Source organism: Alligator mississippiensis, chromosome 4 (assembly GCF_030867095.1).
Source record: "Alligator mississippiensis isolate rAllMis1 chromosome 4, rAllMis1, whole genome shotgun sequence".
In the NCBI taxonomy this organism is placed as follows: domain Eukaryota; kingdom Metazoa; phylum Chordata; order Crocodylia; family Alligatoridae; genus Alligator; species Alligator mississippiensis.
Window position 1 is genome coordinate 93,644,383 of NC_081827.1, and position 12,480 is coordinate 93,656,862.

At 43.6% G+C, this 12,480-nt stretch overlaps 1 protein-coding gene across 10 annotated transcripts in view; it reads right to left on the reverse strand.

Moving 5' to 3' along the window:
- APAF1 (apoptotic peptidase activating factor 1) overlaps window positions 1–12,480 on the reverse strand; it is a 71,936-nt gene that overhangs the window by 54,686 nt on the left and 4,770 nt on the right. For 6 of the 10 annotated variants that reach the window (XR_009461679.1, XR_009461677.1, XM_019480847.2 and 3 more), the window contains 4 exons: window positions 8,332–8,473; window positions 7,778–7,967; window positions 6,641–6,838; window positions 5,431–5,614 (listed from right to left, as the gene is read on the reverse strand). Coding sequence is in view for 8 of the 10 variants with exons in the window: in XM_019480847.2 (XP_019336392.1) it covers window positions 5,431–5,614; window positions 6,641–6,838; window positions 7,778–7,967; window positions 8,332–8,473 (714 nt within the window). In the remaining 2 variants the exon portion in view is untranslated. Of the gene's footprint in view, window positions 1–5,430; window positions 5,615–6,640; window positions 6,839–7,777; window positions 7,968–8,331; window positions 8,523–12,480 lie in introns of all 10 variants that reach the window. The other 4 variants (XM_014595159.3, XM_014595153.3, XM_019480848.2 and 1 more) reach the window with 1 other exon arrangement.

A 12,480-nucleotide genomic window follows, 5' to 3' on the forward strand; every position in this document is an offset into this window, starting at 1 on the left:
CCAAGGATGGAGCTTCCACCACCTCTCTTAGTAACCTGCTCCACTGCTTTACTACCCTACTAGTGAGAAAGTTTTTCCTAAATTCTAACCTAAGCTTCCCTTGCTGCAACTTGGAAACTATTGCTCCTTGCTCTGTCATCTGCCACCACTGAGAACAGTCCAGCTCCATCCTCTATGGACCCCCCCCTTCAGGAAGCTGAAGCCTGCTATTAAATCCCCCCTCAGTCTTCTCTTCTCTAGACTAGTGGTTCCCAATCTAAGGCACAAGTACTACCCGTGGTATGCAGACAACCTGTCAGTGGTACATGTTAACAGATTTATTATAATTACTTTATATGATAAAAAATTGCTGGTAGTACTTAAAGTTGAACTGAAAAAAATGCTGGTGGTACTTAAAGTTATATCATTTTAAATTGGTGGTGCACAATCTGTCAGAGTTCAGGAACCGCTTCTCTAGACTAAATAAACCCAGTTCCCTCAGCCTCTCCTCAGAAGCCATTTGCCCCAGCCCCCTAAATATTTTTGTTGTCCTCCATTGGAATTTCTCCAATTTGTCCACATCCTTTCTGTAGTGGGGGGACCAAAACTAGACACAGTACTCCAGATGTGGACTCACCAGTGCTGAAGAGGGGAATAATCACTTCCCTTGATCTGCTGGCAATGCTCCTACCAATGCAGCCCAGTATGCCACTAGCCTTCTTGGCCACAAGGTCACACTGATGGATCATATCCAGCTTATTGTCCACTGTAACCGCCAGGTCCTTTTCTGCAAAGCTGCTGCCCAGCCAGTCAGCCCCAAGCCTGTACCAGTGCACAGGACTATTCCATTCTAAGTGCAGGACTTTGCACTTATCCTTATTGAACCTCATGAGATTTCTTTTGATCCAGTCTTCCAATTTGTCTAGGTCTCTCTGAATCCTAACCCTACCCTCTAGCGTATCTGTCAGTCCCCCGTTTGTGCCTTCTGCAAACTTGCTGAGGGTGCATTCTTTCATGTCACTGATGAAGATATTAAACAAAACTGGCTCTAGGTTGACCTTTGGGGCACTCCACTTGATCCCAGCTGCCAACTACACCTCAAGCCATTGACTGCTACCCTCTGAGTCTGATGATCCAGCCAGCTTTCTATCTACCTTACAATCCATTCTTCCAGCCTATACTTGCCTGCGAGAACGTTGTGGGATATCATATTAAAATCCTTGTCAAAGTCAAGGTATACCACATCCACTGGTCTCTCGGCACAGAGCCAGACATCTCATCATAGTAGGTAATCAGGTTGGTCAGGCATGACTTGCCCCTGGTGAATCCATGCTGACTGTTCCTAATCACCTCCTCCTCCAAGTGCTTAGAAATGGATTCCTTGGGGACCTGCTCCGTGACCTTTCCAACGACTACGGTGAGACTGACCGGTCTGTAGTTCCCTGGATCCTCCTTTTTTCCGTTTCTTAACTATGGACACTATATTTGCCCTTTTCCAATCTTCCGGGACCTCTTCTGATCATCATGAGCTTTCAAAGATGACCAGTGGCTCTGCAGTCACATTAGCCAACTCCCTCAGCACCCTCAGGTGCATCCCTTCCATGGACTTGAACACATCCAACTTCTCTAAACAGTCCCTAACCTGTTCTTTTGCCACAGTTGGCTGCTCACCTCCTCCCCAAACTGTGTTGCTAGGTGCAGCTGTTTGGGAGACCACCTTGTCTGTGAAGACTAAAGTGAAAAAGGCATTGAGTACTTCAGCCTTTTCTGCATCCGCTGTCACTAGGTTGCCTCCCCAATTAGTAAGGGACACACTTTCCCTTGTCCTCCTCTTGTTACTGACATACTTGTAGAAACCCTTCTTGTTACACTTCATGTCCCTTGCTAGCTGATACTCCAACTGTGCTTTGGCCTTCCTGATTTCATCCCTGAATGTCTGAGCAATACTCTTATACTCCTCCCTAGCTGTTTGTCCAAGTTTTCACTTCCTATAAACTTCCTTTTTGTGGTTTTGCTCATTGAAGAGTTCCCTGCTAGGCCAAACTGGGCTTCTATTATACTTGCTAGTCTTCCTACACATTGGGCTAGTTTTGTTTCTGTACCCTCAGTAAGATTTCTTTAAAAGTACAGCCAGCTCTCCTGGACTCCTCTCTCCCTCAAACTGGCTTCCCAGGGGATCCTGCCCATGAGTTCCCCGAGTGAGTCAAAGTCTGCTTTTTTCCAAGCCCATGGTCCTTACTCTGCTGCTCTCCATCCTTCTTTTCCACAGGATCCTGAACTCAATCATTGTGTGGTTGCTGCTGCTCAAGTTGTCATCCACGACTATATTTCCCACCAATTTTTCCCTGTTTGTGGGTAGCGAATCAAAAAGAGCATGGTCTCTAGTTGGCCACTCCAGCACTTGCACCAGGAAGTTGTCCTCAACACGCTTCAGAAACTTCCTGGATTGCCTGTGCACTGCTGTATTGCCCTCCCAGCAGATATCAGGGTGGTTGAAGTCCCTGATGAGAACCAGGGCCTGGGATCAGGAAACTTCTACTAGCTGTTCGAAGAAAGCCTCATCCACCACTTCCTCCCGGTCTGGTGGTCTATAGCAGACATCCACTAAAACATCACCCTTGTTGCTCTCCCCTCTGACCCTAACCCAGAGACTTTCAACAGGCCTATCTCCAGTTTCTTACTGGGGTCATCAGCAAGCATACAGCTCTTTTACATGAAGTGCAACTCTTCCTCCTCTTCTCCCTTGCCTGATCTTCCTGAACAGTTTATACCCATCCATGGCTCCAGTCATGCCAGCTATCCCAGCAAGTCTCTGTTATTCCAATCACATCATAGTCCTGTGACTGTGCAAGGACTTCCAAATCTTCCTGCTTGTTTCCCAGGCTCCATGCATTTGTGTCCAGGCACCTAAAACGACTAGCTGATTGCCCTGATTTCTCAGGACGAATGAGAATGCCTCCCTTGTTGCCCCCTCCTGCTTGCACTTCCTCCAGGTCACTCACTTCCCCACTTCCCTCAGGTCTTTAGTCTCCATTCCCCAGTGAACCTAGTTTAAAGGCCTCCTCACTAGGTTAGCAAGCCTGTCTGTGAAGATGCTCTTCCCAGTCTTCATCATGTGGATCCTGTCTCTTCCTGGCAATCCTTGGAACAGTATCCCATGGTCAAAGAAGCCAAAGCCTTGCTCATGACTCCACCTGCGCAGGCATGCATGGATCTTCCCAGATGTCCCTGCTCGTGCCTGGGCCCTTTCCCTTGCAGGATCCAGGAAAACACCACCTGAGCCCCTGTCCCCTTCACTCTTGCACCCAGAGCTCTTTTGTCACTTTTGATCTGCTCAGGTTTTCCCCTAGCAGTATCATTGGTGCACGCATGGATGAGCAGCATAGAGTAGAAGGCTGAATGTGTCTCAGTAATCCCTCCATGACATCGCAGATCTGGGCTCCGGGCATGCAGCAGACCTCCCAAAAGCACAGGGCAGGCCAGCAGATAGGTGCCCCTGTCCCCCTCAGAAGGGAATCTCCAGTCACCACTACCTATTGCTTCTTCTTGGTGGTGATCTTGATCCTTCCCACCTTGGGGAGGCATCACCCATCCTCTTCCACCATTGGAACATGCTTCTCTGTCTCTCCTGCTAGGGGACAACATCTGTTCTGCAGGTGAACTGTTGCAAATGTATATGAAGATTTCTGCTTGCTGCCAGAGGTCACAAGCTTCCAGCTTCCACCTTCCTAAGAGTCTATGTCCTTTCCCTTCTCTAGTGCTATTGTTGGCAGTTCTTCCTCCAGCACTGAATCGATGAACTCCTCATTGTGGAGGATCCTTCAGTCTCACTACCTACACAACACTGTTGCTTCAAGATGCTGATGAAAAGCACAATAGGTTTTGTATGCGAGTCCTGCCTCCCACTCCCATCCCAAAACACAAGTGGAAGAGTTTGTCATATTTTTGCACAACTTTATGAATATAACCTGCCAGATCACACATGCAGGATTTGGGAAATCTTGATACAGACCTCTCCATCTGACACTCCTATGAAAAAAGCTTCAACAAGTCAGTTACTTTTAAAAAAATCTTTCCAGTTCTACCTCAGAAAGGATGTTCCCACTGTCTAAGGCATTACTGAAAGGGAAATAAATGGTTAAATTGAAAAGAATGTACATGTGGTGGCAATTTTAGCTCACTTGCCAGGGCCTATACACAAGACACAGAAAAGCTCATTTTTGATCTTGATCTACTATATTTACTTGACTAGAACAAGGTTATAAGATGACTCCGAATAATTAGATTCCATGTATGGAAAACTTATACATTTGTTATAGTTCTCCAGGTATAGAATCTAATTATTGGAGGTTTGCCTTGAATTTGTCAGCCTCCCACTGCTACAGCAGGGAAAATAAATCTGGAGGGGACAGGTAGCCCTTCGCTCTCTTCTTTCTTCTAACTTTTTACCCTGGTAGCCCCTTCCCCTTCTCCTTACTGTCAGTCCCTGCTCTCTCTGAGCACATGGAAGTAAGGAGCATATCTGAAAACAATAACCTTGAAATTAAACATGGCTGTAGCAATTTGCATACAGTACCCATGCACTTAGTTTATCTAGAATTGATGCATGCTTTTTTTTTTTAAACTGCTGCAAGTTTTAGCACAGGTACTCCATAAACACACTTAAGCAGCACTCTGGCACCTACTTATATAAAGTACAAACTTTGCATGGTATTAGTCCAAAGCCAAATGCTCATGATTTACCACAGGTCATTGGGCTGGGCACCAGCAGTGTCAAGAGCATTTCAAGCCATGGTCACCCCACAGCTCAGCACTGTTCAGTATGTGTGTGTACTCCAGATGCCTCCCACAATGGATCCACGTGCTAATTAGTCCCCACTCATGACTAGAACCCAGTGTTCTTGTTGCGAGCCCTGGGATGCTCCAAAAATTTATATGCAGATGAAGTGCAAGACAACCTGGTCCTGCTTCATTCACCTCATGGAGGATGGAGTCATACTAATCATATGTGCCAAGCTGAAAGAGGAGGCGACAGAGGGATTCTACGTGAACTGTATGAAATGTCACAGCTTACCATGACTTGAAAAAGCAGTGAAAGGGAATGAGCTTAATGGGCACTACCGTAATCTTATTCAAATTGACTTCACTAACCTATTCTTGTGGTATGGTCCTATCAGTATGTTTGCCCAATGTGGGCCATGTTGTTTCATAGTCATGCTCAGTGTTGAATGCATTTAACCAAGTTCATAGCTGGTTTTCATTACTGAGCACATGCCGCTTTTGGCAACAGACAATGAGTTTAGTGATATTTCCTCATGTGCAATTATAAGACAAGGGGCTTTTTCCCACCCCCCATGCCACTGGGGAGGAAAAAAACTAATCTTGTATTCAAGTACATATGGTAGATGCTTGTTACATACAATGAATAACACTTAATCTCACTGATAGTACCTGGGGTATTTATGTAGCATCAGCAGACGAAGACGGTCTTTAGCCTCTCCAATATTAAGTGGTGGCCTTTGTGCATAAGTGAAGTCCAGGTCTAATCTACTACAAAGATTGTGAAGTTTCATTAGAAGCCCAGCATTGTCCTGTTTTCCAACAGAAATCCAATGTACTCCTCCGGGAAAGCACTCTAACAAAGATAATACAAAATAAGATATAAGCTTAAATATGTTAGCTGCTGCTGATACTACATCTGATCTGAGCCTTCAAGAGGCCAAACCAAACTACACCAAGCAATTAAAAAAAAATCAGGCTAGCTAAAATGGAAGCAAGTTTTAAGATTTGATAAGCAGTTTTAAAAGATGAGGCAAATGTTTCACTCACATTCCATAAATATGTCTCCATAACTCTAACCCCAAATGAGTGTTTACATTATCCAAGTAAGACCGCACTGTACGCGTCTTCAAAATTGAAAATCCTATCCAATGTGAACAATCTCCACTGGAAAGCAGGGCAGTATTCAGACATTCTAAAGCAGGAGTGCCCAAACCCCCGCCCCCAGCCAACTGTGGTCCATCGCATCTGGCCAGAGGGGCTCCCCAGGGGTTGGGAAATTTAGTAGTGGGTGAGCAGTGGCCATTAAAATGGCCACCCTCCTCACTACCAAATTCCCAAACCTCAAGCTCCGCACACGCAGTTAGGGCCAGGGCCAGGGCCAGGACAGGCTGCAACCCCATTACCCCTGGGATCAGACCACGCCCCCTCCCCCTGCAGCTGTATTAGGGCCAGACCATAGCCTCAGATTGGGGACAAGCCACACCCCATTTCCCTGCAGTCCAAAGTTGAGGCTAGGCCACACCAGCAGAACCACACCCCCTGCCTCCTCCTGTGGGACCAGGTCAAGCCCCCTTCCCTTGTGGGGTTGAATTGCCTCCCACCCTTCTCCGCATGCCTGGATGGGGTCCACTGTGCCTGCCCCAGGAGCCTGATACAGACCAACAGCCAGATCTGGCCCATGAACCAAGCACCACTGTTCTAGAGCATGAAGTGACAGTCAATTTTATAAACCAAAAATTGTTTAGGAATATCCAACTAATTTAGGGTCTGAATCACTTATTTACTTTCAATGGGATATAGGTCCCTTAGCCATTTATGAAAATTTTCCTTATGCATGAAGACTGAACATACATAATTTTTATAAAAAACTAAAAAGTACCTTCCAAGAGGCTTTGGTCTCTTAGTGCCTCAGCTGTTAAGACAGACTTCCCAGAACCTGCCATTCCATAAACAGTAACCCAACCTGGATCATTTCTTAAGTTGTATAGTTTCTGTCTAATTTCATTTACCAGTTCCGGACGAGTAACAAACACAACTGGTCTCTGTGGCACTCCACCTTCACAGAGGATTGTCCTCACTGAAATAAAATCACGCATGTAAATAGGAATAGGATTTCTAAACAATTTCCCTACCTCTTTAAAAAACAACACTCCTTAACTATTCATGAAAACAATGTATGGATAATGAGAGTTGCTAAATTTCAGTTTGTTTCCAGAACAGGTGGAAAGCAGTTACCTTTCTCTCCCACACTGTCTCAAAAAATATTTATTTCTACCATAACTGAAGTATTAATCACTAGATTGCCTGTGATCTTCATGATACATTTTCTATTTAAATATCAATAAATGTGTAATAAAGCTGACGTCATATTTGGTCAAATATGGTGTGAACCCTTGTTTCACTGGAACTGCTCTGAAACTATATAACAGCCATGGAATACAAACATGGCAGATCAGATGCTTGCATCAGTTTAGTTTATTTACAGTAATTAAAAAGAAAACCCACAAAAACTTTGGTGTATAGAAAAAAATCTAGTAGCTAATTAAGCCAAATTGCTAATGTTCCCCAAATAGTGAATTAAAGTAAAAAAAATTAAAAAAAAAAAGGGGAAATGTCATTGCCAAAAAGAAAGTAAATTTCAGAGCTTGTGATTTCTATCAAGATTCATTTCTCTAAAATACACTAACAGAAAGAATTTTCTTCCATCAACCACTTAAAAGTGTTTAGACTTAGATGACACTGTCCAACATATAAACCTTTATTTTTTAAAAACAGCATTTTTACAATCATCTATTACTGGACATGGAAGAGCTAAACAACTTAAAAAACATACCTCCCCCCATTAAATTACACGAAACAGAAATATTCACTGTAGCCACACCAGGTCAAATGTGTAAGTGCACCAAGTACTGCTTTTTTCTCAAAAACAGTTCACATATTTACTCATTTAATAAAATTTAAACTACAATTCCAATCTTTTTCTTCAAAAACAGCAAAGCTGATGGTTTATACTAACCACAAAAAGCTACTCCATCTGTAGAGTCCTTTCTATCATAAGAGGTGATACTTGGGATACCATCATGGAGAAGAGCTGCAAGATCCTTGTACCCTTCATGAAGCAGTGCATTATAGAAAGATATGTATGAGTTGTTATCTTTTTTAAGAATAATGTTTATTAGCATAGCTGCTCGGTCCCGCTGTGTAGCCTACCAAAAACAAAAAGAAAAAAAGTGTTTTTTAAAATCAGAGATATAGGAACCTACTAAGTCATCTGGTTTCAATGTCAAAAAGTTAAGGACTGCACTTCTTATTAACAGGAATACTTGCTGCAAATACAATCCAAATAATGGGCCAACATCAAAGCTTTACTTGAAGAAGGCATTCAAACACCTTTAAGCACAAAGATCTTCTTATGGCTTTAAAGGAAGTAGTTGCACACATCAAGCTGTGCATAAGCTTGAATACTTGCCGAATAATAGTCTAACATGTTCAAACAGTCCAAAAGGAATATTCCAAAGCAGGTTATGCAGTATAGAAAAACTAAGATGAGTAAAAAGATGCCCATTTTACCTGTGCTTTAACTTTCTCCTCTTCCTGTAATGTTAGTACCTGATCAGTAATCATATGATCCATAACATAAGAGGTTTTGATGTCTCTTTCCAATGCTAACCGGTTTAGAAGCAAATGATTTCGACTCTTCACATCCATTTTGCTTCAGTGTGGAAAAAACAAAATAAATCAAGCCTGAACAGGAACATGAACTAGATAAGACAGGAAAAAAATACCCAATTTCAAAATATATTTCCTTCTGACATTCCATTAAAAAAAAAAAATGGAGAAAAAAAATTGTAACGGAACTCTTTCAACATTAACCCCGCTAAAATTTGGCTACTTTTCAGTTAGGCTTATTCTGTGAGCCTGGGATGCCAGCAACAAGAGCGTCCTGCGTGCCTGCCCCATCTTCTGCCACTACGCCAAGATGATGCACTGCCTCGTGGTGTCCGATACCATGTTGGTCCCATGACATCTATGTCGAGCACATCACGGGTCACCGCTAGTACACCAACCCTGCGAGACGGACTGCCACTGGACCGGACCCAAAGGGCCTGAACCCCCGCGATAGCTTCTCAGTCTATAGAATCTTATCTCCAACCTACCCCCTCCACCACTGCAGACCATTGTACGGGTTTGTGTACATCTATCTTCTTTCTTTCTCAGCGTCACGACCCCCCCCTTCCTCCCCTTCCCTCACCCCCGGGCTTAGTTGACTAACACTGTATTTTCTGTATCCTAGTTGCGTTTCCCCCATCCCTCTTATGTTAGTCCCTCACTCGAGTGCTCTGTATTTCCCTTCTGGCTTTGTCATCTTTTTGGTTCATGAATCTTAGCATCTACTAATAAAATTCAGTTTGCTCTAGCTGTGGTCCATGGAATACATGAAAAATAAGACTTATGAGGTAAAGTAGTATCTTTTATTAGAATAATTATAACCATACAATTGGTACAATATAAGATCTTATCTCACTTCACATATCTTGTTTTTTCACTCTAGAAACTGTAGAAGTAACCAGTATTTCAGCCTAGTACTTTGTTTTGTGGTATAACCATTTATTTTTTCTCTGAAATGTTCAGATGTTTAAAACTTACTGTTCAGTTGCGCTGGCAAGCATCACAGCATTAAACAAACATCAGGGAAATCCCCCTCGCTCCCCCCCCACCCCCCAACTCAAAGGAAAAATATATATTTTTGGATTTGGATTTTAAAAGTTCCTAAATACAATGAGTGTGAATTGTTACCGGTCCTCTGAAAGTACTAAGTAAATGCCACAATATTGTGCTCAATTTATTAGAAAGAAAAAAAAAGTCTTGCTGAGTTAATTTGTTTTATGTGATGGCTCCATTTAAATTTGCAAATAAAGCTAAATTAAAACCTATTTCATGCTTTAATAATCAGGATCAAAATTCAATACACTACCTCTTCTAGGTCAACTAATTTTCCATTTTTTAAATAAAAAATGCACTAACTTGGCAAGATTAAATGTTAACAAGTTAGCCCTTTTTAAGTTTATACCAGAGTCATGTTTTCAAGAACTCTCAAAGCTAAGGAATCACAGTCCTTACATACTCTAAATTTCACACACAGTGGATGCATCTACACATGCACTTTACTACAGAGTTGCCTAATTAGCTCTAATTAGTTGGGGACAGTACTATTTTAGGATGGAATCATTAAATGCAATCAAATGCACATGTAGATGGTGACTGGTGAGTATAAATTGCACCTGGTCAGCACAGGCAGCTGGGGACCAGACTCTGGGCTCTTGTCACTCCCTCTACTGCCCGAGCCCCCCGCCCAGGCCCTCTGCCAGCCTGGAGCTGCTCCACCCTGGCTCAAACTGATGCAGTCCCAGGTACATATGTAGACACTGTGCATGTGAGCAGTTGACTCCAGCTCAAATGGCTGCAGTTTATTGCTGCACATTAACAGCACATGCACACAGCATAAACTATATATACCAGTCTTGTTTGGTAACCAGGACATTTCCCAAAATGCAGGATGGACTAAGATTACCCTTCAGCCCAGGGGCATCCAATTAATTTGGCCCCATAGACAACCCACTTCTGGCTGCAGTCACTCCACTGCCACAGCTCCAGGACCCAGGGGTGAATGCCACTTGTTCCCTTGCCTGCTCTCCTACTGCCAAGTTTAGTTGCCAACAGTGAGTAAAGACTCCCAAATCAGCAATGAGCAATGGCGAAAGGCAACCAGCAGTAGCATTCACCCCACTATATTCTGGTGCTAGGCCAACAAGCCTGGTGGGACACAATTTTACCACTCACAGGCTGCATGTAGCCCTTGGGCTGCTAATTGTAAATCCCTGCTGTAGCCCATCATTGTCAGTCTTGAAATTGACCAAGTCCTGTCAATTTAAATGCTGCCATTAAAAGCAAAATTCTCTAAGGCAGGGTTCCCAAACATCTCTGGGGGGGCGACTGGTGCCACCTTAGTTGCAGGGGGGCACATGCTTCCCCACCAACCAGTCAGCAACTGGGGGGGGTTTGCCTGCAGCCGATCCCGCCAACTGGGGGGGATCCCCCTCAGCCAATCGCACTGATGGGGGGGGGGGGAAGAAGGAGCGGGGTGGCAGAGTGGCTGCAGATGCTTCTGGAAGCGTAAGGGCACTCCACTCCCTGGCTGGCACTTGCAGGGGGGGCTCTGGTGCTCCTGCCTGCCCCCCTGCCCATCACCTAAGTGGCAAGCGCGTCTGGTCAGAGGGTGCACTGGCACTCTTGGGGGGTTGCCACTGGGAAAAACAGTGTAAGAGCAGATTTAATTGTCATTATAATTGGCATTTAAGGGGTTTAAATATAAACATATGCTGGTAGGAGGATGTGGCAACTGGTAAATCTGGGAGGGGGTACACAATAAGAAAGTTTGGGAAACTGCTCTAAGGTAAAGCAGAGCCTCTTCATTAAGCCTTAATGAAGTGCAAACAGCTCAGCAAAAGGGACACATACTTTGTGTAACACAACTTAACAAATATTAATGGGGTACAAAAAGCTGAGAGCAGGCTGTTTCTGCAGCAATGAGCACTAAATTGTCATAAGCAGTACCTCCAACACTGAAACTGATGGGATTTGGCAAATTACTAGTGTCAACTGCACAATTGAACACCTGTTTGCATTACCTGCAGGCATTTCATATGGTTTATATTGTGACAATTATTATAACACCTCAAGAACAGGGCACTTCAAGTACTACAGTGGAACATGAAGTTTCTGGCTTTTATACATCTTTATATACATCTTTATCTTTATCTTTTATACACCAAATTATTTTCCCGAAGACAGGAGATCAAGACTAAGTTCCACTATCTTATTTTCTAATGCCCCATGCGGCCAAAGTGAGTCTTTAGATAGGTTTGTAGTCTTATTCTTGTTCCTGTCATTCACACGTGGGCATGTGAATTGTTCCATGGCATCCCAACTATGCACTCAGTGCAGGTTATTCATTCCCTTGTCAAGTGTCCTAAGGTACTGTTGTTAGTATTTTAGGGTAATCCAAAGGCCATGGTGAAATTGTGTGATCTAATTCACAGGCAACTGGTTCTGGGAGTGGAATTTACAAGTCCAGTTTATGCATCTGCCTTCTCTATACTTGATACAAGATAAATTCGGTGCCTAGGAGGGAGGCAAGTTTGAGTTCTGGGCCCCGCTCCTGGACGGTTTATGTATTTTACATTTAAGAGCCATTGATAAAATCCATAAACTGCACTGAGAGCAGGGCCTGAAACCCAAGACTCCATCCCCCTTTCCGACAGCTGTCTCCCCCACTCAACACTTTTTATTTGAGCCTGTTTGCTTCCCTCTTTCCCCTCTACAATATCTGGATGCCAAAGGAAGCATTAAGATAAGATGGGAGAAGTTTCCCTCCTCTATATCCCTAGCACCATTCCTATACCAGCACCATGGCAAAAGGAACAACTGCAAAGAAAATCCCATTTATCCTCTGCAATGCCAACTACAACAGAAACAGTGGGGAGGTATACACACAGTTCAGTTATACAGGGTGGCTGGATAGAGAGAGATGGAGCATGCTTTCAGAGAGAAGCTTCAGAGAAATATAGCAAACTCTACAGCTGTCCAGTGAGTAAGTGTGAACTGAGATTTTTTTTTTAAGGCTTTTGGGTAAATATTCATCATGATGGCAAAAGGCAC